Source organism: Dryas octopetala, chromosome 5 (genome assembly GCF_963921425.1).
Source record: "Dryas octopetala chromosome 5, drDryOcto1.1, whole genome shotgun sequence".
In the NCBI taxonomy this organism is placed as follows: Eukaryota; Viridiplantae; Streptophyta; class Magnoliopsida; order Rosales; family Rosaceae; genus Dryas; species Dryas octopetala.
In genome coordinates, this window is record NC_141370.1 from 11,969,901 (window position 1) to 11,994,228 (window position 24,328).

General features: G+C 37.2%; 3 protein-coding genes across 9 annotated transcripts; 2 read left to right on the top strand and 1 right to left on the bottom strand.

The window, feature by feature from the left end:
- Positions 1 to 1,911: 1,911 nt before the first annotated feature.
- On the top strand, positions 1,912 to 4,945 carry LOC147284340 (uncharacterized). Of its 2 annotated transcripts, none has more exons than XM_086244925.1 (5): positions 1,912 to 2,930; positions 3,279 to 3,384; positions 3,485 to 3,570; positions 3,691 to 3,733; positions 4,723 to 4,945. In XM_086244925.1, the coding sequence occupies exons 1-4, from the start codon at positions 1,993 to 1,995 to the stop codon at positions 3,722 to 3,724; spliced, it is 1,164 nt and encodes a 387-aa protein (XP_086101051.1). In that variant the 5' UTR covers positions 1,912 to 1,992; the 3' UTR covers positions 3,725 to 3,733; positions 4,723 to 4,945. The 2 variants fall into 2 exon arrangements, with proteins under 2 accessions (XP_086101051.1, XP_086101052.1); XM_086244926.1 differs by having other exon boundaries at positions 3,485 to 3,563.
- A 4,832-nt stretch (positions 4,946 to 9,777) lies between these two features.
- LOC147284341 (Major facilitator superfamily protein) lies at positions 9,778 to 13,977 on the top strand. 4 transcript variants are annotated; one of them, XR_015122323.1, is made up of 10 exons: positions 9,780 to 10,226; positions 10,499 to 10,643; positions 10,756 to 10,924; positions 11,128 to 11,386; positions 12,029 to 12,117; positions 12,398 to 12,580; positions 12,688 to 12,773; positions 12,893 to 12,977; positions 13,182 to 13,460; positions 13,551 to 13,977. XR_015122323.1 is itself a non-coding variant. In XM_086244097.1 (9 exons), the coding sequence occupies exons 1-9, from the start codon at positions 10,007 to 10,009 to the stop codon at positions 13,314 to 13,316; spliced, it is 1,371 nt and encodes a 456-aa protein (XP_086100223.1). In that variant the 5' UTR covers positions 9,780 to 10,006; the 3' UTR covers positions 13,317 to 13,977. The 4 variants fall into 4 exon arrangements, 1 of the variants encoding a protein (XP_086100223.1); XR_015122322.1 differs by having other exon boundaries at positions 13,182 to 13,444; XR_015122324.1 differs by lacking the exon at positions 13,551 to 13,977 and having other exon boundaries at positions 9,778 to 10,226; positions 12,688 to 12,786; positions 13,182 to 13,227.
- A 1,153-nt stretch (positions 13,978 to 15,130) lies between these two features.
- Positions 15,131 to 19,075, bottom strand: LOC147284342 (putative prolyl 4-hydroxylase 9). Of its 3 annotated transcripts, none has more exons than XM_086243932.1 (8): positions 18,445 to 18,585; positions 18,284 to 18,362; positions 17,958 to 18,115; positions 17,603 to 17,705; positions 16,664 to 16,759; positions 16,173 to 16,238; positions 15,970 to 16,089; positions 15,133 to 15,631 (listed from the first exon to the last, which is right to left on the bottom strand). In XM_086243932.1, exons 2-8 carry the CDS (start codon positions 18,350 to 18,352, stop codon positions 15,539 to 15,541), a joined length of 705 nt encoding a protein of 234 aa, XP_086100058.1. In that variant the 5' UTR covers positions 18,353 to 18,362; positions 18,445 to 18,585; the 3' UTR covers positions 15,133 to 15,538. The 3 variants fall into 3 exon arrangements, with proteins under 3 accessions (XP_086100056.1, XP_086100058.1, XP_086100059.1); XM_086243933.1 differs by having other exon boundaries at positions 15,135 to 15,631; positions 18,252 to 18,362; positions 18,445 to 18,620; XM_086243930.1 differs by lacking the exon at positions 16,664 to 16,759 and having other exon boundaries at positions 15,131 to 15,631; positions 18,252 to 18,362; positions 18,445 to 19,075.
- Positions 19,076 to 24,328: the final 5,253 nt, after the last annotated feature.

A 24,328-nucleotide genomic window follows, 5' to 3' on the forward strand; every position in this document is an offset into this window, starting at 1 on the left:
TAACTAGCAAGATAAGCAACATCAATCATCCTGCACAAAACCCAAAAGAGAAATCAGTACTATATATGATGCCCCTAAACATCTAAAAGTTGAAACTAATAATCTGCAAAAATGTCTTCTTTTGTGACTATAATTACAGATGAACTCAAGAACAAAAGGAGAGGAAAATAGATGCATGAATTCAATTTCCCCTTTTTTAGGTAAGCCAATAAATTATTAATTCAATTTGAGATAAATGAGTTATAAAATGAACCTTCACAAATGTATCATTCAGCTACCAACTACTTGAAGCCTAAGTGCAAGCCAATTTTTCAGATATCAACAACAATATAGCAGGCATTTGTTTAGGCCCCTATACCTACTAGCTTGAACCTTCACACTTCTTTGTTTCTTCTTCTATGTACAAAATAGACAATGGAAATCTAAACATCAAAATGCAATGCGTGATGATGATGATAAATTAGATGGAGGATAAAAGTATGGCGTCGCAGGGAAAACTATTAATATTGATGACCTATCTGAGATCAATGTCAACCTGCTATGGGTTTCCCCTTTCAGTCTGGTTGGCAACAAGCTCAATGCCCAGCTGCCCTTTGTCTCCAGCCTCAAATGCATATAGCTTCCCTGATTCAGTGAGTGCAAAAGTATGCGCATTCCAGTATATGGAATTGGTGAGACTGATCTATACAACCCGCTCATTCACTTGCTTCAGCGATGACACAAGCTCTGGCGTTAACACATTTGTATGCCTGTTTCCCTGTAAAATACACCACACATAAAGTATGATTTAGCAACTTGGTGAGATCAGAAGGCCATTTATCCCATGAAAACCCCAACGCCCTCCAAATCGGTGCCCACAAATAACTGTCAGAAAACAACAATTGTTCAACAATGAGCTCCGACAATGAGGTGCATAGCCACCAAGTATCGCATCACATTGCCACAGCAGTGTCACTAGACCTATAGCTGTAATGTACAGTGAGAATTCAAAATTGTATTGCAATATACAGATATTTAAAATTGCAATAAGAGCCAAGAGGTTTAGTGACTACAAGCAACTAGTACCAGGCACTTGAAGAGGCGTTTTCAATGTGGCCGAGTCGAATCCTCCGCCGAGAATACTCGAAGCCAACTTTCCAGAGCCGCTGCATCAAATACAACAAACCTCCTTGGTCGTTGATTCGCCGCTATGGCTGGGTGGATGGGCGATCGGAGGGTATTGTCTTGTTCAGAACGACGAGAAGAACAAAACCCGACTGGTTCCGTGCCTCGTGGTGGCCGGAAGAAGCAGATCTCCACCGAAGTTGACTCTCAGGTTTCGCGTCGTTTTGTCACCGTCGGTGACTAGATGGACGATCGAAGGCCATGGGAAGGAAGAGGAGGAAGAGGCGAGCACGGGGAGGTTGGTCTCGCTGCAATCCATGGCCGAATGACGATACATCGAGGAGAGAGAGAGAGAGAGAGAGAGAGAGAGAGAGAGAGAGAGAGAGAGTGTGTGTGTGTGTGAGTGAGTGAGTGAGTGAGTGAGTGATGGTGAAGAGAGAGAATAATGCTGACTTTGAAATAAAAGAAATGACAGAAGAAGTTGGAGATAGACGGAGAAAGAAACGGAGAAGGAAAAAAGGACCGGTTTGGTATAAACTAGACCTCTTTCACAAATAAAAAAAGGACCTGAATCTTAAAAGTAGTGAGAGTTCAAAATTGGACTTTATAATCATTTACTTTATAATTTAAGTAAATTCGTAATCTTAAATTAATATTCCAAAAGTTTAGCGCTTCTAGGGTAGGAGTCCTTTTCACCACCTCGCTATACTCGAACCAAAGAAAAACACCTCACTTTATATGGGACCGACATATAACTGTAGCAGCAGAAGAAATATTGTAGAATATACCTTGCTCTGCACTGCAAAATCCTTATTGCTTTCTCTCGGTCTCTCTCACATCGTCTTCATCGGAAACAAGCTCTGCTATTCTCTGGGTCTCTGCAAAGCCATGGAGCTTGTTCTGGAATTCATGTTAACAATTTTTGTTTCTCTCTTGCTCCCTTTCTTGCTTTCTTTCGTTCTCCCTTTGCTTCTTTCTTCGAGCAGGGATGTCAAGGGCCATGTGGGCAAGAAAGCGGTTCTTTATAAGCGTAATTCGCAAGCTGAGTTAGAAGTTCTTGACTGGCAAAGTGAGATTCGAAGTGGGTTTGTTGAGAAAGTTGTGGAAGTTGATGCATTTGTGTGTGAACCGATAGAGGGAAGTTTCGTTGTTCAAGATTTTGTGGGTGAAAGTTGTGGGTCGCCAAATATTCATGAGGGTTCGGAGACTGATAAAAATGAAGTTTCCACAGAAGTTGGGGTTGTTAATTTGCAAGAGAGGCGTGTTGAGGAAGAAAGCTCTAGTGGGTATGGTGGTATATGGGGGTGTGAAGAGAACGTGGTTGATGGAAGTTCTGAGAGGCATGAATATTGCGGAGTTTGTATGCCAGAGAAGTGTGTTGATGAAGAAAGCTCTAGTGGGCATGGTGGTATATGGGGGTGTGTAGAGAACGTGGTTGATGGAAGTTCTGAGAGGCATGAATATGACGAAATTGTGGTAGATTTGGAAGAAAACGAAGTGGGAATTTCTGAAAGCAAAGAGATCAAGGAGTCTGAGTGTGATGGCAATGATGAAACTGATGGAGCAAAAGAGAATGTAGTGGATGGTGTAGAGAAGGTTGGCTTTCTTGGTGAGGAGGATGATTGGGAGGGAATTGAAAGAACTGAATTGGAAAGGCTTTTTGGTGCTGCAGTGGTGTTTGTTGGGTCTAAGAGCAATGCTGATAGAGTTTCAAGTCTTGGCAGTGATGTGAAGATGAGGTTAGATGGGCTTCACAAGATTGCTACCCGAGGGCCTTGCTTGGAACCCCAGCCTATGGCATTCAAGGTCTCTGCACGAGCAAAATGGTAGCTTTTAACTTCTCTCTTTTTCGGGGTGCTATCTAATTTGATTATGATCTTATGCTTATTGATTTCTCTAAGTCGAGCTCTATATGTTCACTAATTGTAATACTTTGGCACCTATCATATTTGATTTAAGACTGTTTACTTGGTTCGTTTATTGTTGTATGCAGAGTATGTTTAGGCTTAAGGTACATAAACCTTTAGCACTCTTAAGTCTTAACACATAGAAATTGGGTTGAATGGTATCACATTAAGCTTTCAATTCCAGAATGTAGTTTCATGGCTATAATGATAAAGAGTGAATTGTGCTGCTTCACTGATTTGATAGCGAAACTGGTTACATTGTGCAAGGAATGCTTGGCAACAGCTTGGGAACATGAGTGCAGAGGTAGCGATGGAGCAGTATATCACACTTCTTTCAGAAAGTGTTCCTGGGTGGATACAGGATGTTCATGGTGTAAGCATTTTACTGAAGCATTAGTTCTAGTGCTTGATTCAGTTGTTTTTACAGATGAGCAATTTTGGATTAATATTCTTTTCCTATTTCATTGGAGCAGAATTTTTCAGATGCCCAAGTGTTTGAGAAGGTAGCTTCAGATGTGAAGACCTTGGTGCAAAACAACTCAGAATTTTCAGGTGAAAGGTGTTCAATATCTCCTTCTTTATTGACCAATGTTAATCACTTTCAGGTTTGCAAATTTTCCTTGTTTTTCTTTTTATAAATATTTTTTATTGATTGTATTAATCTTTGCTGACTTTGCAGAAAAGTTGAACTAAAGCCCGTGTTAAAGGTTTAGATGAGCAAGGTATCCATGCAGTTAGTATTAGCTTAAATTTTCTTATATTCTGTTTTAAAGAATGGTACCTGGAAAATTTTTGTTGACATGATTGTGATTTTTCCTTCCGTATCTGATTTTTCTGTGTTTCGCAAAATTATAAACAACACAAATGCCATTATTTCCAGCATAAGCATTGAAATGAAGTTTTTTGTGCATGCAAATTACCTTCTATATTTATTGGCTCAAAATTGCCTGCAGCATACAATTATACTGAATTTTCATTCATGGCATTGAATTAATAGATGGTTCAGTGATTCTAGTTATGCAATCTTGTCCTTTTTTTCCCTGCTGAAGTTGAACATAGTTTTTTGTCAAATATTATCGGTAAAACTCCCTTATATTCCCTCTGAGTTTCTATATGTATTGAGAAGAAGTCACTTTTGATCTGTAAAGCAGATTGCACCTCAGCCTATTTCTTTGTATACTAATTCATATATTTCTATTGTGGTCATAATTGTTTTCTGCTGCATATGGCCAGCAGGAACACCTTTTTTTCTTTTCTTCCTCATGAAGTAATTTGGTGACCCAGATATAAGTATTATTGATATCACCATGAGTCAGTTTATTTATCTGATTATGATTAATGTTTTGGTTGTTGGTTCATCGTTTTTGGTTCATCAAATTTAAGAAGTTACAAGCTGACAAATTTTCCTCATGTCATCATACATAATTCTTTTTTTTTTTTTTTCTTATTTAATGGTCCAGTGGTGACCCAATTATACAACGGGAGCCGGGAGGTAACTCTCTCCCATCTCATAAATACCCCAATCCGGACGAAGCCCTCCCTGGATACAATCCAAGGGATTTACCAACCAACTAAGCTAGTTAGCTCCAGCCTCCTCCTATACATAATGCTTTATTTAGATACAAATTGGAATTCTTATGGAGTTGTCTTCGCATACTTAAAAACTTACTATAATGTTGCTTTCAGCATCTTCGTTTTGTTTCAAATCCAGGTTTATGCTAATTGTTCGTCACCAAGGGTAGGCATCTTCCAGACAACAGAGGCTGCCAAGACCCAGGAGTTCACTTGAAGAATTGGACACATTCAGTCTCATTGTGACCAGTACATATTGCATTGTCTTTTATAATAAAGATTTAGCCATGTTTTTATGGTATTAGATTGTATCCCACTCATCCCTTGGTTCTTTGAGTACGTAAGTGGTGGAAATCTCTCTCTCTCTCTCTCTCTCTCTCTCTCTCTCTCTCTCTCTCTCTCTCTACACCAACCCCTTTTGTTTCCTACATGTGAGAACTGAGAAGAAAATTGGTAATGTTACACCTCAACAAAATAGATGGGTATTGTACAACTAACCAAGCCAAAAGACACAGGTTCCTTTCATTGAGCTTGAAATGATTGAAACTGCATTTCATGTTAGGTTGGCCTTATCAAAGAGTTAACATTTGGCAGACTAGGACACATGTGACTATCAATTGAATTGAATTATATTCCATGGATACTGAGACATTACATATTCTTCATTAAAACAAAAGATATATTCAAAATCAAATGATGCGTTATATGTAATTCTTCATACACCTTCATTATAACAAGACTTTCTACGTTTTCTCCATGTGTGATCCGATTTAAAAGCAATGTTTCACTTGACTTTTAATCTAATTTCTGTATTACAAATGGTTATTTTGTATCTTTGATTTACATTATCCAACCTTTAATAATGTAAGTGAATATAAAAAACTTCAAATTGAGAGTCAAAGTATTGAACCCATTTTTATTAGGTTAAATTTGCACATTGACCTCATGAAACTATAGTTTAGTTTCACTTTACCTTCTTAAAATTTATTGTCTCAATTTACCCCTGTAGGTTTCTCTTGTGTCTCACATAACTCGAAACTGTCAAGTCCGTCTATTTCATTGACAATTTACCCTCTGCTACGTAGATGTCATGTCAGCAATTCAAACAATGGATTAATGGTTTCGGGTTATGTGAGACACAAGGGAAACTTACAAAGATAAATTGAGACAATAAATTTTAAAGGGGTGAAGTGAGATGAAACTATAGTTTTAGGGGGGATAAATGTGTAGATAAGCCTTTCTTTTAAAAGAGTTTACTCTCATTTGATAAGTCTCGTGAACAATTATCACACTTTTCTTTTCCCTTGAATGAAGTCAATGAACTTTAACGATGATTGAATTGTGTATGAAAGGCGGTTCATGCGAATTTGAGCTTTGGACAAAAATTCCTAAAATGGGTTCTATGGATGATATGCACTCAAATAGGCATAGGTGAGTGAGCCTCTAATTATTAAAAAAATTTAAAAATTGAAAAAAAAAAAAAACATATACCACTTCCAAACCATACCATATTCAACCTCCAAACTATACCATATTCAACATTTTCTTTCTCAAACTAAACTTTTTGACACTTTTCCCTTCAAACTTAATTCAGTTAAACAGTTTATCCCAAAATCGTTAAAAAATCAATCTCTCCATTAGTTTTACTCACATGGAATTCTGTATGAGGGCATTTTCGTGTTAATCATCAATTAAATTAAAAAAATGAGAAGATGAAAATGAGATCAGGCAGAAGGTGTGATGCCAACGTGGTGGTACCATGTGTGCAAAACTAATGGAGAAATTGATTTTTTAAGGTTGATTTTGGGGTAAAGTGTAACGGAATTGAGTTTGAAGGGTAACGTATAAAAAAAAAAATAGGAGAAAAAGTGTCAAACATATCATGGTTTCGGTGATGTATATGTAATTAGTTCAAAATTTAAAAATATAAATTCAAGTGTGCAAAACCCTCTAACAATTGGCTAAAAGAAAAATATAATTTAAAAACATAAATTATCAAGGGTAAAGTATATGTAATTAGTTCAAAAAGTAGTGTTAAACCTCACTCTATTTATTTTCTTTCTTTTTTTTAAATGACCTCGAATACTATTGGGTAATTTAATTAAATAGCTCTTTTTAATATATTTTAAGTTTTTTTAAACCCCCTCTCTCAAAAACTTATTTTTCTAACTCTTTTTTGTGTGTAATGTCCATAACACCTTTATATAAAAACCCAAATTTTGTGACTGTAGTTTTTTTTTTTTTTCTCCCTCCCTTAGCTAGCCCTGCCCCCATCTAAGATCTGGGTCTGTCTAGCATTACTTTTTTATTTTCCAAAGTCATTCATGCATTACTTTTTGGATTTTTGTTCTCATAATCCGTATTCAACATTAGTTTTTTGTACCGGATCCATGAATTCAACCATTATTTTTGTTCAACATTATTTTTGCATACAAGATCTTGAGAACAAAAATAATGGCATACCAGATCCATGAATCCGAATGCCATATATCCATGGCCAGATCTATGTTCTTTGAATATTCAACATTCTCATTCTATTCTTTAGCCAACCAGCCCTCTCTGCTAATAATGGTACCAGATCTGATTAGACCAAAACCCACCTCCATTGCTTTGGTGAATTTTTTTGTTTTAATATTTTCTTTATTTTGTGGATGGGGTTGGGTAAAGAATAAGAGGAAGAAATAATTGTGTAATTTGATCTCATTTGATTATCGTTGAAATTATCACAAAGTAATGTATTCAATGTATCTCAAAATCAGATTTAGATTAAAAAAGATGCAAAAATTGCAGATGTGAAATTTTCGGTCGACAATCTTCTTCTTTTCTTATGTCGACCAAAAATTTCATATTGTCTACTGAAAATTTCACATCTACAATTTTTGCATATTTTTCTTCTTCTCCGTTAAGTTCAGATCTAGGGCACTTGAGGGTGGATATGTTCGCCACTTGCAGATTGATGTAATAACTAGGAGATTCTTTGTAAGAGACAAACAATTTGCAATTATTGATATAAATATATATATAGTAATTACAATAAACCTCTCATAATTTTTATTAGAAAAAAGAAATTGGAGAGGTGCAGCAAGTGAATTGAAAAGAAGAAAGAAATGAAAGAAAAAGAAAAGAAGAGAAAGTGGCGCAGGAATAAAGAATAAAAAGAAAGATAAGAAAGAAAGTAGTGATAGTGATTAAACAACTAAGGAAAAGAGAGGATGTAGGAAGAAGTGGGCGGCGCGATTAAACCCAGATGAAAATTATGGGTTTCGGATGCAAGCTATGAGTTTTCATTTGGGTTAGCTTCATAAATCATATCTAACACTTTTTTTTTCTGTCAATTTTTGCAGTCAAATTTCATTTGGAAACCCAAGTGCGAATTACTGCAGTCTTTGATTAGATGAGGAAGGGAGGGAGGGAGGGAGGGAGGGAGGGAGATGTGAACCTTTTTACCGGTAGAATTTTCGGTTTATAAAGTATAGAGCAAAATGCACTATTGGTCCACTTATTATAGTAGATTTCTCAAGTTGGTCCACGAATTAATTTTCGTCTCAAGTTGGTTCACTTTCTTTGCACTGTTACCCAAGTTGGTCATTTCCGTCAATTTTAGTTAAATGCTGTTAAAATTCAGCATGTGCCATTTTTTAAGGGCAAATGAGTCTTTTCCATGTACCCCAAGCCCACACCTAACTAATCTGAACCCTTATTTCTTCTTCTTTTATTCTTCTTCTTTCTTTCTTCTTCTGCAACACACGCCCCAAACCACCATCTAAACAAAATTTTTTTTTCTTTTCGTCAAAAACAAAATTTCTTCCTTCCCTCACCCACCCGAGCAACCCCCACCCCAAACCACCATCTCTTTCCCCCGACTCCCTCACTCCCTCTCTCCAACTCTCTCCTCCGCAGCCCGCCACTAAAACTTCACAAAAACTCACCCAAAAACACAATTCAACCTGGAAGATGTCTTCTAAGACCCAACCGGACCAAGATAGATGGAATCCACCACCAACCCGACACCTGGGTGGCGGCGCCGGTGGTGGCAGCGGCAGAAACACCTGAAAACACATAAATTTTGAATAATTTCAGTCCCAATTCAACTCACAAGAAACAATTGATAACCAAGGGACCAAATTCGGGTGAGGGGAGCCTAACCCAACCACCAACCGCGGCGGAGCCCGCGGTGGTTGTGGGTTCCCTAAACTGGTTTTCAAATTTCACAAGAATTGGCCCAAAACAAAGATACCAATAGCAAGAACACGAAGAGAGAATCAAATTTGATACCTGGGTCAACCCAATTGGCCGCCGGAATTGGCCGGTAAAGCCACAGGAGCCGTTGCGGCTTCTCGGCGTTGATTGGCCGTGCTTGGTGATCCGATGAATGATCCAAGACCACCCTCTTGCTCAGAACAATGAGGAGAAGATGACTAGGGTGGTGGCCGGTCTCAATTTCTCCAGGAAAATGGGTCAACGGCGATAGGGGCCGATCGTTTCTCGGGCTGGGTTTTCCGTTACACTGCTTTTCTGGGTGTTCTACTCACAGGGGAGGAAGAGGGGAGATAGGCGAGACTGGTGGTGGTAGTTTCGTCGACAATCACCTCCGGACGGTGTCGCACACACCGGCACGAGCTGCGGAGGAGATGGTGGTTTAAGGCGTGTGTTGCAGAAAAAGAAAAAAAGAAGAGGGAGAAAAGAAGAAGAAAGAAAGGTTGGGATCAGTTGGGTGTGGGCTTGGGGTGGAAAAAACTCATTTGCCCTAAAAAAAAATGGCACATGCTCTGCACAGGCTGAATTTTAACAGCATTTAACTAAAAATTGACAGAAATGACCAACTTGGATAATGGTGCAAAGAAAGTGGACTAACTTGAGACGAAAATTAATTCGTGGACCAACTTGAGAAATCCACTATAATAAGTGGACCAACGGTGTATTTTGCTCTAAAGTATATATATAGAGGGGTATTTTGGTCATAAAAAATACAAAAGAGCCAGTAAAGTAAATTTTTGAGAGACGAGGTCGAAAAAGCTTAAAGGGTATTAAAAGGGGCTGTTTAATTAAATTACTCAACACTATTTTTGAATTTTAATCACCAAATACTCGTGGGTGGATTTAAGCACTGCTTTACTTGAGAGTTTATATTGATAACAAAAACGCGCGATTCACGGCAGTTACTTTTAGTTGAAATGGAAACCGAAACGTCGCCGTTTACGGTGTCCGGGTACAGTGTGTTACTACAGGCTTACGAGTTGGATGAGGAGTTACGGGCAGAGCTGAGAGCCTGAGATTGAGATCTCAAGTCCGAACCCGAAGTGGTGCCCATGAAACCTCTGCACCCAATGCCTCACGAAGAATACGATCTCGATCTTCTTCATTTTCTCTGAGATCCAAACTTCGAACGCTACAATTTCGATTCCACCAAAATCGAAGAATCAATGGGGGTGGTGATCGAGAGCTCTGTTTGGGAACCCAATCCTGCTGTATACGTATTCATCTTCTTCGCCTCTCTCTTCTCCATCGTCGTTTTCCCTTATGCTTCGAACAAGTACAGCTGCTCAACCAAAGCTCCGACTCTCTTCGACCATGGAATCTCCCCCACCACCTCCTCTCTTCGCTTCCAGAGGAACTTCCTCATACTCTATTCTCTTGCTTCAGGTCCGTACTCACCAACTCCTTAAACGACGTCGTTTCTTATTTCCTTCCAGATCTTTCAGGCTCCGTTTGGTTGCCGAGAAATTGTGGAAGAAAGAATTAAAACGGAATATACTCAATTTTTCGTATTTACAAGTCTCAAGTGAATTAGAACAGCTGCAGTTTTATAATTTTTTCTCACATTTTCTCAGCAACCAAACAGAAAAGGCGCATTTTAATCTTAATTTAGTCAGCTTTTAATCACTAATTGGATTTTTATGACTTTATGCTTTCAGTGATGGAAGGACTGTGGTCTGTATTTGGTGAGTTTGAGTTGGCTTACTACGGCTTAAGCAAAGAGCAAATGGTGCTTTCTCTCTGTGTCGGATTTGCAGCTTCTCTCTTTGTTGGTTCTTTCTTAGGGATACTTTCCGACTTAATGTAAGCGCTATCATGTCGAAAATTCCACGCTTGTTTGTTGTTCTTTATTCAAACACTTATTGTTAAACCCTAATTGATTTCCTTTTTTTTTTTTTTTTCATAATTTGTGTAGAGGCCCAAAGAAAGTTTGTTTCATCTTTTGCATTGTACACCTCTTTGTTGGCTTGTGGAAGAGAATTATTGCTCATCCGAGTGTTTTGGTGGCCAGTATTTCTTTGGCTCTCACTGCTTCAATATTTTCGTTCAGTTTCGAGGCGTGGATGGTACTTCAACACGAAGAGGTTGTTGAGAGATGTCATATTTCAGATTTGGTTTGCATTGCAGGAAGATCAATTAGTCTAGAAATGGAAGTTATTCATTGTAGGCTTTCTTTAGCACACCCTGATTGTTTCCACACAAGCAATATAAGGATGCATAATGTTCATGTGTTGGACTAGCTTCGGTGATTATATTGATAATTTTTTTAAAAAAATTATGTTTGCAGCAAGGGCACCGGCAAGATATGTTGAGTGAGACATTTTGGTTAATGAGTTTATTTGAGTCCGCATCTCTTATCGGAAGCCAGGTGTTTTCAAATTGGCTCATTGATAATAATGTGGAGAAGAATATGGTGTCTCATTCCACTGCAGCTATCTTCTTGGCAATAATTGGCTTAGTTTGTCTCATCAGAGGATGGACAGAAACCCCACAAAAAGTAGCTCTTAAAGAGTATCGGGCATCTTTCCATGCATATATTTTTGGTGGTAAGAGTTGCATTCTGTTTATAACTTTGATCTTGCCTTCCTTTTTCGTTTGCTTAAACAAATTATACTGCTTGAATACTTATAGTATGTAAATTAATCATTTATTAAATGAGCTTGAGTGATGCTGTAGTGGACAAATGGTGAAGCATGTCAATTCCATCAAAGTTAGATGCCAAGGGCAATCGTTGTGCAAAATATTATTCTTGAGGATCAACCTCTTATTTGCTTTGCACTTTATCTCTTTCCTTTTTATCATTTGCCTCCTTTGATACTCAAGTTTGCCCCACTATGATCAACAGGTCCCCAATCCCCTGATCCAGGACAACCATTTCTCACTGTACCTATAGCCTTCTTGAATAGTTAGATCACTTATGTCACCTTTCCTTTAATGAGATGAGTACCTGTAGAGCAGTTTCACAATTTTTATTTGGAAATCTTGCTTATTAATTTTCACTGCTCCAGCAACTTACTATTTGCAGTTCAGAGGATTGATTATATGAACATGTTGTGCTAGTATATGACGATTAGGCTGCTCTTATGCATACTGCTTTCACAAACCATGGTGTGAACTACTCTAGGTATGAGCTTAGCTATAAATTATTAAATTTTGTTCTTACTGTTGTAATTTTATATGATTGGCAGATAAAAGAATATGGCTTTTGGCATGGGCACAAGCTTGCGTACACTTCTCCATAGCAGTCTTCTGGATACTGTGGGCCCCAACACTAGTGGTATGGGTATCTATAGTTTAAAGCAAAATTCTTAGTAGAAGTGAAAGTTACCATGATTAATATTTGAACGACCTTAAACTTTATGTTTATGAGATTCTTTTTATTGTAGACCATAGATTGAACCAATGAAATTTAAGAGTTGGTCGAGACCATCAATCTGGTGAACAAAGAAATTCTTTCTTCTGCCTGAGACTATTTAAAAGAGTGATTTGAAGTTATTTAGATATCTGTTGATAGTTTCATTATCTTGTGTTAATTTTTAATGAAGACATGAATTTAGGCTGATGGACGAGAAGTGCACCTAGGGTTGATATACCCATGCTTGCTGGGCTCAAGAATGCTAGGAAGCACAGTATTTCCATGGCTCAATAGTGGACTATCATCCTTTAGAACTGAGGATTGCCTAGTATATACATTCAGTATACTGGGGCTTGTATTGTCCATAGTAGCTTATGATTATCAGGTAAAGATACAGATGTCTTATGTCTTTGGAAATATGACAAGTAGAATTATCAGTTCTGTTTGATGATTGCTGTTCAGAAATTTAAACTATTAATTTTTGGTGTGCAGGAAATTGGATTTCTAGTGACACTATTTTGCATATTTCATGCCATCCTTGGCATGATTTTGCCTTCACTTGCCAGATTGAGGACCATGTAAATTAAACAAGTGTTCTTTCTTTCTATCAGCTGATGTCTCTTCTCTCAATTTTCAGGTTCTACTTTTATTGCGTGGATTTTAATTTGATTGTCCTGCTTGTACTTGGTGTTCACAGGTATGTGCCTAATGCACTGCGTGGAGGGATGATAAGCCTTTCTCATGCCCCTGCAAATGCAGCAATTCTGCTTTTTCTGGTGCAAGTGAGTGTTTCTCCTTAGGTTCACTTAAACATGGAAAACATATCATTAAGCATCTCCCTGCCTAGTGGATTGATGTGGGCCACCAATGGTGGAGACCAGCCATTATAACAAAAATGTTATTATTTGACTGGCAGATTCCACCATGGAGATTTATTTATTATTTTTTTTCCACTGACTTTTGTTGCTACCATGGTATTGATGCAGGGAAAATACTACCATAACATTGGGAATTCAACAATCATAGCATTTTCTGCCCTTGGGCTATTCACAGCAGCTGGCTGCATGCATCTCTTGAAGCGGTGGGGGAAGCAACCATATCATAACTGGCATAAACTATGATTTGATACCTAATCAACAGCAAGCATATTGACCGAGTTGGTGAATCCTGGACATCATTGATCAATCACTGGCTAACAAAAATGAGCCGATTTAGAAAAGAAATTATGTACCCCTGAATTCCAGCTGAGGTATGCCACTATTCAAGTATGGGGAACATAAATATTGAGAAAACCAAGATTATGTTGTTTTGAGAAGTGCAAAAATTAGTTTGATATGGTCTTGTATATTCCATAGGAATCAACTGAATGACTGTGCAAGGCGGAAATCAGTTATCGGTTCCTTGTCACTGAGTTCAATTCGAGTTGCCACCCTCTTTAAGGTTTCTGGGCATATATGCTGGTTAGTCAGGAGAAGGGGCTTGCATGTTTACTATCAGCCCTGTGTACACAACTACTTTTTGCAGCTTAGGGATTAGACAACATAGGCAGTAGACAAAAACTGCAAGTCTCCGTGATTCACATTTTGAAGATTTTTTTATTTTTTATTTTTTTAGTTTGGCTTGTAATTTTTGCACTTCAGTATCTTAATGAGGAGTATAGTTTGGCAACATTGTACTTTTGCTCTTGTTGCACGGGAAAACCCAGAGTTGCTTTGAATATTGGATTGGTGAATATCGGTAATCCTGTAAATTATGTTCCGTTGGTACTTTGAATGTTTAGCATTTTCCTGATTACATATGCGTTGATTGTGAAGATAATCTTGAGTTTTCGAATGACTGCTGCTATATATGCACACCCAATTTTCTCTCTTTACATGCACACTCTCCCTTCGAATTTTGAAATTACAAATTTAACCTAAAAAACAGAACCCCAAGGTGGATCTCCGGCCTCTCTCTCCTTTCCTCTATCTCTCGCCTCTATCTCTCCGGAGAGAGAGAGAGAGAGAGAGAGAGAGAGAGAGAGAGAGAGAGGGAAGGAGAGAGAAGGGGAAGGGAGGCCGGCCGGTCGCTGACAATAGTAGTGGAGGTTGGACGGCCGGCAGCAGGGTCAAGGTCGGGGTGGTGGGGGTGTGCTGGGTTGTGTTGTATAATAAGAGTATTTTAAGAATTTTTGGAGTGTGTTTTAAAAACATAATAAAACTTTAAAAAAAAAAAAAAAAAAGGAATTTCAAACCCGTTGAGTAGTTTCACTTTCACCTTACTCGGGAGTTCTTTTTGGAAAATGACCCAAACCCCAATCAAGTAAAGAAAATTAACCATCTCTTTATAGAACTCAACATTTTAACCAAAACTTAGCCTGAGATGACCACAATACCCTTAAGATACTGAGATACTGAAACTCAAGAGATGCTCAGTTGCTCACCTGAGCTGAGATGTCTTGAGTGAGTGAAGAACTCACTCAACGCTTTGGCAATGTTCCTTTTCAGTCTTATTCCTCATCACGTTAGTTGTTTGTGAAATAACAAGAGGCAAAAGCAAAAGGGCTTTCCCTGAAAAATATGGTGTTGAGAGGACAAGAACAAAAACTTGAACACGGAACAAAAATAAAAATAAAAAAAGAAACAAGAAAAACTTGAACAGAGTAAACTGTAATAATTGCAGAGAAGTAGATGGTAAGAGGTGGTGAAGAATTTGGTTTGTTGAGCCATTGACATATCTATGACTCAAATCCCATATAAGCTCAACGCAAGCTTTGCTTGCACCTTATTATCCACCAAGATACGTTAAGTTCCTTTCATAATTTGTAGGAATTCAAGCATACACTGCAAGATGTGCAAAGTATTCAATTCCTCAGTGATGGCTATGGCTTGGCATATTTTGCTTCTAAGTCTGAACGCTGTCAGAAACTGTATATATCTTTGGTTCTCTTCTCATTATCTGCTTGAGTAGAAGCATAGAAGTGTTTGGATGTTCAGTTGCGGATACAAAATCGACTTTAAAAAAGTTGAAAGGTAATCTTAAAGTTAAAATTATTGAACAAATGATGGAGGGCCTGGAGGCTTTTAAAATAAATTGAAAATGTAAGGCGTGCTGGTTACAGCTTGCACCATCATGCAAAGGCTCTCAGCTGCATTTCACATATCTAGTATCTGACCAACTTTCTTCATTTATTTAATTGAATTGCCAGATGTGACACGACAAGCTAACACCACGAAAATTTCTCAAAACTCCGACCAAACAAAAGGAAGGCTCATACCCAAAAGACCCCCCAAGGGGAAGACGGGGGTTGTGTGGTAAATGCTCAGGTAAAGATAAAAAATTGAGCATTACACAATGTTGACAACTACAAATATTCCTCTTGTATTTGATCTCTGACCCACTTTGTAGCCACCCATTTTTCCCCTTCGACTACAGGACAGCTCCCATGTATTGATAACTGCAGAAGCATCCAGCCAATAAAGAAATTAGAATTAAACAGTCATGTCTTCACTTACGCTTGTTCAATGATGAATGTCTAGAACAGCCATATGCAGTATCAATAATGGGTGGAGTAACTAAAATTTAGTTAAAAACTTGGGTTTTTTTCAAATTTGGTACCTAAACTTTTACCCGTGTCCCAACGTGATATTTGAATTTTTATTTAACCCAATTAAGCAATTAAGTACCTAAACTTTTATTTTGTGTCTAATAGGTACCAAATCCAATTTCCATCCAATCTGTTAACAGAACCCAAGGGTAAGAATGATAACGATGACAATGGGAAGCCACACTAACCGGATCAATTGTACCATTTGGGAGCAATGAATAAAATAGAAGTCCATCCCCTTTGCGTGGCTTCACTTTCAAGCCCGTACATTCCCGAAAATCATAGTTTCCATCCAAGTTTGAGCCATTCTGCAGATCAAAACACGGGATGACAGCCAATGAACAAACCAAAATGGCAATTATAATAAGAAAAGAAGAGGTCTTGATCTTACCTCATATGGAAACATGGTTTCACCGCCTTCTTGAACATCAGTTAAATACAACAAGAATGATGCAACCTGCACAATGTTAAATAAGATCAATGTAAGGATTCTTTAAACCATCATGCAATTCTTTCAGATCTACAACTTGTGAATGGCTACTGTTAAGTGTTTAATCATAGAAGATGCAATTGACGATTCCTGGATGCAACTTAGCTTTCGTAAAATATAATTTGGTTTGAACATGTAATCATAGAGAAAATTTCAGAAATTGTTCGAACTGGTAACATTATTAAGGCGCTCAAGTAGATGAGTTTTTTTATCTTGTTGTGCAAATGTAGGAAATAAAACATTGAGTTCTATCTTCTCCTAGCTTTTTTTGCTAATTTTTGCACTCTTGGGAATGGGTGTGCAAGTGTATCTGTGATACACAACCACAAAATTTATGATTAGGAAACAAATAATGACCAAATGAAAACCCATGTCTCATGCTGAAGCTGTACCCTTTGGCTCGTCTGTGGACCATATTGATCGGGGTGGAATGCGTCATAATGAGAATTATACTTCTGCCCAATCTCATAGCGCAAGATGTTGAATGCCTGAAACATGATGATATCCTCAGCTCAGACAATTTTACAAATTGGCCTGAAATAAAAGGTTAACTAATTCAACAAAAGAGACAATGACTTTCACTAATGCTTTAACGATTTTATTTATTTATTTTTTTTTTGGGGGGGGGGGATGGGGGTTTGAATCGTTTGATACAGTCACCTGTATTAATTATTTATTCATAAAAGAAAGTAAAACGAATTCATTAGCTTTCACATAACAGAAACACATTGGCATGCAAGAAACATCTTCACTATGATTACCACATCAAAGTATCCCATCATTACTTAGCACATATGACATAAACATCACAATAAGCAGCTATATGATATTTACACATTAAATATAGTAGTGAACCATCTAGTCAATGCTACCAGAAAGAAAATTTTGCTCAACCATGTTGAGATACAGAACATCAAAAAATTTTACGGTTGTGAATTATGTTGAAACATAACATGGCACGCATACGATTAACTGATATGTAAACGTAAACTTCCCAGTTCCCAGGAAAAAAATTGGTTCGTAAACAGCTGCTGAGTGCTGCCACAAACTGACGGAGTATCATTTTCTAACACCCCTCCTCCCCCATTTGTGCATGTAGAACAATCATCTATAATTTCAAGCAATAAAGTAACTTTTGCAAACAACAGTCGATATATCTTGCTGTCAACTTAGACAGAAAAGAAAAACTTCCACAAGCATTGCTTACAATGAAACATGAAAAGGCATTATGATTTTGTATAGAGGGGGGGGGGGGGGGGGGGGGGGAGAGAGAGAGAGAGAGAGAGATGATGAAGGTGATTATAAGCTCTAAACTCTACAGTAAACAGTACCTCTCCATGGGTCCTGGGAATCATTGTCGCCCTTGCAATCTTTTCCTCAATCACATCCAAGGTCCCAGATTTATCATCAGAAGCAGAAAGAAACGTGCCAGAACTGCGTGAAAAGACAGTGTACGCATGATTAGTGGCATCTATAATCGCTCATCTTAAGAAACTAATATGCAGCAAATTCACATTTGGACCCGCTAGATTTATTTATCTCTATATATTCATCAAGTGTCAATCATTGTAAGCTTGTATTTACAACCATAATATCACGCTTACAGGGCAGTCTTCAAGCTTTTGTTGCATAAGTAAAAGCAAATCATGAAAAGGGTTGGCTCAACACGAATGCCGAGTTCTGTACCTTGTTCGTATTCCCTTGGTGTTGTCCTCTGTCTCTCCCTCTCGTAGAGCCAAAGTCGAAGGCTTAAGGCCCGGTTTTGCAATATCAATTATACTTTCACATTGCTCCGCAGTTGCAAAATTAGGAAAATACAGTGCTCGTGGATACCAGCTCAAGACCTACACAGTTTATGCCCATTTCTTGTTAGCTCATAAAAATTCATTCTTTAATATCACAAAAACGACACAAACCTAAACTGATCAAACTGCTCAAACTGTTCAAACAGTCACAGAAAAACAACAACAGCAACAGAACCTGAAAGGGAATGGAAGTTAAAGAATCGTCACCCGTCTCTCCAATCTGCAACGAAGTATACTCTGATTCCAGCAGTCTCGCTCTCGGCCTATTACCACCATCAATCACATGCTGCCGACAAACCAAATTTTCAAAACACCAATCTTTTTTTAATTTAAAACAAAACCCATTAAAGAAAAACCAGAAAAAATACCTGGGATAGCAGAGAGGAGCCGAAGAAGCCGGCGAGGAAGAAGAAGCAGCATAAGACAAACACGGTGAACAACCCAAACTTGGCCTTCAACTTGGAGGCCCAAATCCCTTTCCCGCTTTTCCCTCTGATTATCATTTCAATTCTCTTCCAATGCGAATGGCTATGGTGGGTGGGTGGTCGGTGGATTCAAATATTCAACTGGGTCGTTTCTGGGCTTTGTGTTCTGCGTTTGACAAAACGACAGTCAATCAGAGACTAATGCACAGCGTCTCTGTCATGGCTCTGATTGCACGGCACGGCGGGAGCTGGCATTGAAATATTGAAATTTGGATACCAAAATAATTGGGGTGCAGTCAATTTTGAGACTTGGAATCCGATTGTACGAGGGCGAAATGATTAGGCTTCCATTTTTGCAAAGTGGTCAGATCCTAATTAAGCCCTAACCCACAGATTGTGTTTGTGTCTCGCAAAATGGTAATTACCTTCTTCACAAGGCACTGTGGATGAGCATTTTTCCACTGTGACAGGTTTAATCTATGGGATTTCCCACCTTGACAGTTGTTGAGTTGTTTCACAAAATAACCGAGTTGTCTTAAATGTCTTTTTTTTTTTTTTTGGGCCAGAGGAGTTGTCTTAATTGTCTTTAAGCCTTTAAGGCTCGATTTGGGTTACTCATTTGTTTTGTTTAATTACTTAAAATAAAATATATCTTTTTCAAAAATGAATGTGAGTTACTAGTCTTAACTCTGCAAGCCCCAAGTATGGTAGCACCGTAGCAGCCATAAAAAGAACACATAGAGAAGAATCGGAGCATTGCACGTCTAAAATTTAAAATATAAAAAGTTGGATTAAGGAATTAGGAATTAGGAGTAAGTTGGGACCTTTGGGTGTCCCCAACTTAGATTTCATTAGATTTTAAAAATTCAATGAAATCTAGGTGTCCGCAACTCAAATTTTAATAGATTACAAATAAATCATAGTGTCCCCAACTCAGATTTTAATGAATTCTAATAAAATTCAGGTCTCCTAAACAAGTCATGGATTTTATTAAATAAAAGATTTTGAGGCCCGTTTGAAAACTTGGATTTCATGGGGTGGATTTGAATTTGGAATCCTCAAATCCAAATTCTCATATTTGAATTCAATTTAAGGAATGAATTTGGATTTGGCCCAAATCTATGGTGGATTTTAGAGGTCCAAATTCATGGATTCCAAATACCTTCTTAAACTAGGTATTTAACCACACTCTCTCATCATCTCCGGCCATCATTGCCAGCAACTTTTCAGCAAACCACCGCTGATCAACTTTCCGGAAACCACCACCGACCAACTTTCCAGCGACTCCTCCGACCAACTTTTCAACGACCTCCTTCGACCAACTTTTTCGGTGACTTCCTCCGGCCAACTTTTCTAGCGACCTCCGGCCAAATTTTCTGGCAACCCCTCCAACCAATTTTTTCGGCGACCCTTCAACCAAATTTTCTGGCGACCTCCTACCAAATTTTCCAGCAACCCCTTCGGCCAACTTTTTCGGCGACCCTTTCGGCCAATATATATTTATTATATATTGCAATATATATAAAAATTAAAAATTCTTAAATTGAAATCCTCATATTTCATTTTTTTTATCCAAACAATAAAATTTGAAATCTAAGAATTTGAAATCTAAATCTAAATTCAAATCTCCAATCCAAACAGGCCTTAATGAATTTGGATGCATTTTTTACATATAATCAAGGAGTTAAATTTCGTTTTTTGAGGGTATGAAAATTTTAACACTAGTTCATGAATTTTTCGTCAATATTTCGCCGAACTTTGGCAAAACTTCGTTCCGAGCAACAAACCCACCATTTTTATGTCTGTCTTCTCCTTGCCAGTTACAAACTCAGCCACTGCGTAATTGGGGAGGAAGGAGAAAGAAGAGAGAAGAGAGCGGGGAGGGAGAAAATCAGATCGGGGAGGGAGAGAGGGAGATCGGGGAGGGACTTGGGAGAGAGAGAGAGTGGCGCTAGAGAGGGAGGACATGAGGAGAGAGAAGAGAAAGAGGTTTGATATTATACCATATGCTGAGTGAGTCGCGGCGGCTGGGAGAGAATAAATGAAGGGAAGAACTGAAGAACTGAAGAAAGGTCACGGGATGGAAGCCAAGAGGGAAAGAAAAAAAAAAGAAAAGGAAAGAAAAAAAAAAAAAAAAAAAGGAAAGACAAAGAAAAAAAAGAAAAAGGAAGAAAAAGTGAAAAAGGAAGAAGAAAGGTTCTGCTCGGTGCTCACGCCATCACGTGGAGAAGTGGAAGCAGGATTAGGAAGGAAAGAAGAAAAAAATAAAAGGAAAGAAAAATAAAAAAAAATTAAAAAAAGAGAAAAAAAAAAAAGAAAAGAAAAGATAAAAAGAGAAAGAAAAAAAAAGTTTAGGGTCGATTAGGATTTGAGATCTTTGGGCAATTGGAAAAAAAAAAGTTTGGGGTTTCATTTGATTCTTTTGGAATTTCGTTTAGTTATCTTTAAACCCTAAATCATAATACATTTATATATAAAAAATAATTAAAAACTCTAAATGGCATAAATCTTAATATTTTATATCATATCTTAAAAAATATAGAGTATATGGGGTTTAATGTAATATTATGACATATAAAGTATTGGGTTTAGTGTATAGATTATAGAGTATAAAAAATATAATAATTTTATTTAGGGTTTTTTTTTTTAAAGTCCATTTTTTAAAATTTACTATTCATCCGGCCCAAGCGCTACAGTAAAATACTGTAGCGGCCCACTTTTTAAAAAACCGGTGCTACAGTAACGCCGTTACTGTAGCGCGCTACAGTGTTTTTAAAATGCCATTTTTTCCCCTTTTTTTTTCTTTTTTTTTTTTTCCATTTCAGTACCAATTGGCACATAAACTACCCAAAAAAAACAAATAATAATTTATGTATTTTCATGTCATAAACATATTAAATAATAACCAATATAAAATACAAAAAATCAAGATGAGGCACCCATAATCTTTTACGTTTTAATAGTAAATATAATTGTTACTATCGAATAGTAACAATCATCTATTGCTACTGCCGGGCAGTGGCAATCAAGTATTATCATTGTTTGATAATAACAATCACTTATTGTTACTGTCTGGCAGTGACAATCAGAAATTGTTATTATTTGGTAGTAACAATCACCTATTGATACTGTCTTACAGTAACAATCACATGTTGAAGATAACTAATATATCTTGTTATCGTCATACAATAACAATCACCAAAATTCAAACCATAGAAAATTACAAAAAATTTAGAGAGTAACAATCACCTGATTGCTACTGTCACACAGTAACAATCACCTAACTGCTACTGTCACAGTGGCAACTATTATTTCTTGCCACTATCGAATAATCACTATTCTCATTGTTCCAAAAAGAACCCAGAAACAACATACATATACAAATCTTATGTATTTTTCTAACATAAACACATAAAAAACAAAAAAACTTAAACAAAAATCTTTATCTTCTTCTTTTTTTCTATTTGCTGAAGCAGACATGTACTTCCTTTTTTCTTTTTTTTATGAAGTTGTCATGTGTCTTCTTCTTTTTTTCTTTTTTGTTGAAGCTGCCGTGTGTCTTCTTTTTTTTTCTTTTTTTTTTTTCTTTTTAACAATAGCCACTGTCAAAAAAATAGCCACTGTAAAAAAAAATGCTATTTAACAATTGTCACTATCAACTGTCACTATTAACAATCATAACCCCACTTATATATTGTTATTGATAAGCATTAATAACTATAGCCTCACTTACATATTGTTATTGACAAGCAGTAACAATCATAGCCCCACTTACATATTGCTACTGACAAGTAGTAACAATCATAACCCCACTTACATATTGGCTAAAAAATGAATATGATATATTCTACTAACATAACTAAGATGCATGACATAACTATAAATGATTTGAACAATATATAAAATTTCCAATAATATATCTTTGATTCCTACCACCAATACATTGCCACCTAAACAAACATAGGCATGACTACAAAATTCCAATCAAGGAAAAGTCAAGAGAAACAAACCTCCCCTGCCATTGAAACACAAACAATGAATTACTCAATAATGATAACGAAACGCCAATATACAAGTAGTTACACAAACTAATACTATAGATAAGTAGTTACACAAACTGCAAGTACAGAAGCTAATGCCATGTTCTACCTTTTAGAAACTCAATTCCTCAACATCATTTAATAATCCATTACTTTCATGGCTTAGCATACAAACCAATCATAACAATCTTAATATATCACCATGGCCTGGAGGTATATGCTTGTATCATATATCAAGCTGCATATCACCATGGCCACAACCTTGAAATAAATTGGAAAAAAAAATTAATTAATTAAGCCCCACCTATTCTATTCATCAGATTAAACACTGTAAAATTATGCAAAGCAAAAGAGCTAAAAACGCAAAAAGAAACTGCACAAAATTAAGTTACCTGTAAAATGAATACAGAGGCATACTCATTGTATACAGAGGCCAATGATGGAACTGTTACCTGTAAAATGAATCTTAGATAAGTCTCCAACATGCATGACCTTGGAAACATAAAATCAAAATAATGTATCCAAACGTTTAGTGGTGTGCAATCAATCTTCATCAACAAAAGTGAGAACTTCCCATCCACAGACAAAATTAATTGGGAATGTGAATTTTCGAGTATCATTAATTACCTGATTCTAGCTAGCAATATATGATGTAGAATAAAGGCAACAGAACATAAGTTTCAATTACAAGGGGGAGAAACCCTAATTCAATGGCAGCGTAGGCCATGTTCCAAGCTAAGCTGAGAGAGAAAAGAGATATAGAGATAGGAAGAAGACACATACTTGTGAGATGGGGAGTGAGGAAGGAGGTCGATCTGGAGTTGCGGCTTCTGCTACCTTTTTCTCAAAGTGAAGGGAGGATTCTTCGTGGTGGTTTGCCGAAGAAGGGCACCGAGATCGATCCAAGCAGAGGCAACGATAGTCCGATCGACGACGGCAACGATGGTGAGTCGCCGAAGAAGGAAGCAACGGCAAAGCTTGCAGACGGAGAGAGGGAGATAGAGATAGACGGAGAGAAGAGAAGGAGACGGAGAGAGAATGACGGAGACGGAAGAGAGGACCGGTTTGGTATAAACTGGGCCTCCTTCAAATATCAAAAAAGGACCTAGGTCTTAAAAGTATTAAGTGTCAAAAAATGGACTTTATAATCATTAACTTTTTTATTTATTCATTATATTAATTTTATTTAACAGTATTTGCCTCCAGCGCGCATTATATTCATCACATATCACATGAAACCTACCATATAATTTGGTTTATTCAATGTTTTTTATCAATATAGTAGATAATATGTTAAATAAATATATGGTAAAATTTCATTCAAAATTTCCGTATTTTGATAGCAATTTCCGTCGTTTCCGTCTAATTTTTGTCGAAATTTAAAAATCTTCGAAATTTCCGTCGAAATTTCCATCGAAATTTTCATCGAAATTTCTTTGAAACCCGAAATTTTATTCCTTGCATATAATAAATTTCATGAAAATTTCAGCTAATTTCCTTAGATTTTGATAAATCTTATGAATTTTAAAATCTAAGTTGGGAAAATATATTATAGAAGATGAGTCAAAAAATGACGTGCACTTTATACATGAAGCATTGGCAACTATTGATGATATACACTACGCATTATACAAACACCCACGCGCGAGCAACGTTTAGCGCAACACTATCAGCTAGAAGTATTCCACAAATCTTTTCTAGGCATTAAAAATAAAAGACCAACACCATATATAGTAAACGACTTCTCAGGACAGCTTTTTAGACTTTTGGCAAAGAGAGAAGGCAAA

Coding starts and splice junctions, on each gene's coding strand:
- LOC147284340 (XM_086244925.1), top strand. CDS start 1,993: ATGGAGCTTGTTCTGGAATTCATGTTAACAATTTTTGTTTCTCTCTTG. Junction 2,931..3,278: donor GTCTCTGCACGAGCAAAATG/GTAGCTTTTAAC, acceptor ACATTGTGCAAG/GAATGCTTGGCAACAGCTTG. Junction 3,385..3,484: donor GGATACAGGATGTTCATGGT/GTAAGCATTTTA, acceptor TCATTGGAGCAG/AATTTTTCAGATGCCCAAGT.
- LOC147284341 (XM_086244097.1), top strand. CDS start 10,007: ATGGGGGTGGTGATCGAGAGCTCTGTTTGGGAACCCAATCCTGCTGTA. Junction 12,118..12,397: donor TGTGGGCCCCAACACTAGTG/GTATGGGTATCT, acceptor ACATGAATTTAG/GCTGATGGACGAGAAGTGCA. Junction 12,978..13,181: donor TTCTGCTTTTTCTGGTGCAA/GTGAGTGTTTCT, acceptor GTATTGATGCAG/GGAAAATACTACCATAACAT.
- LOC147284342 (XM_086243933.1), bottom strand. CDS start 18,579: ATGATAATCAGAGGGAAAAGCGGGAAAGGGATTTGGGCCTCCAAGTTG. Junction 16,239..16,663: donor GTCCACAGACGAGCCAAAGG/GTACAGCTTCAG, acceptor AACATTGTGCAG/GTTGCATCATTCTTGTTGTA. Junction 16,090..16,172: donor AAACCATGTTTCCATATGAG/GTAAGATCAAGA, acceptor TTTGATCTGCAG/AATGGCTCAAACTTGGATGG.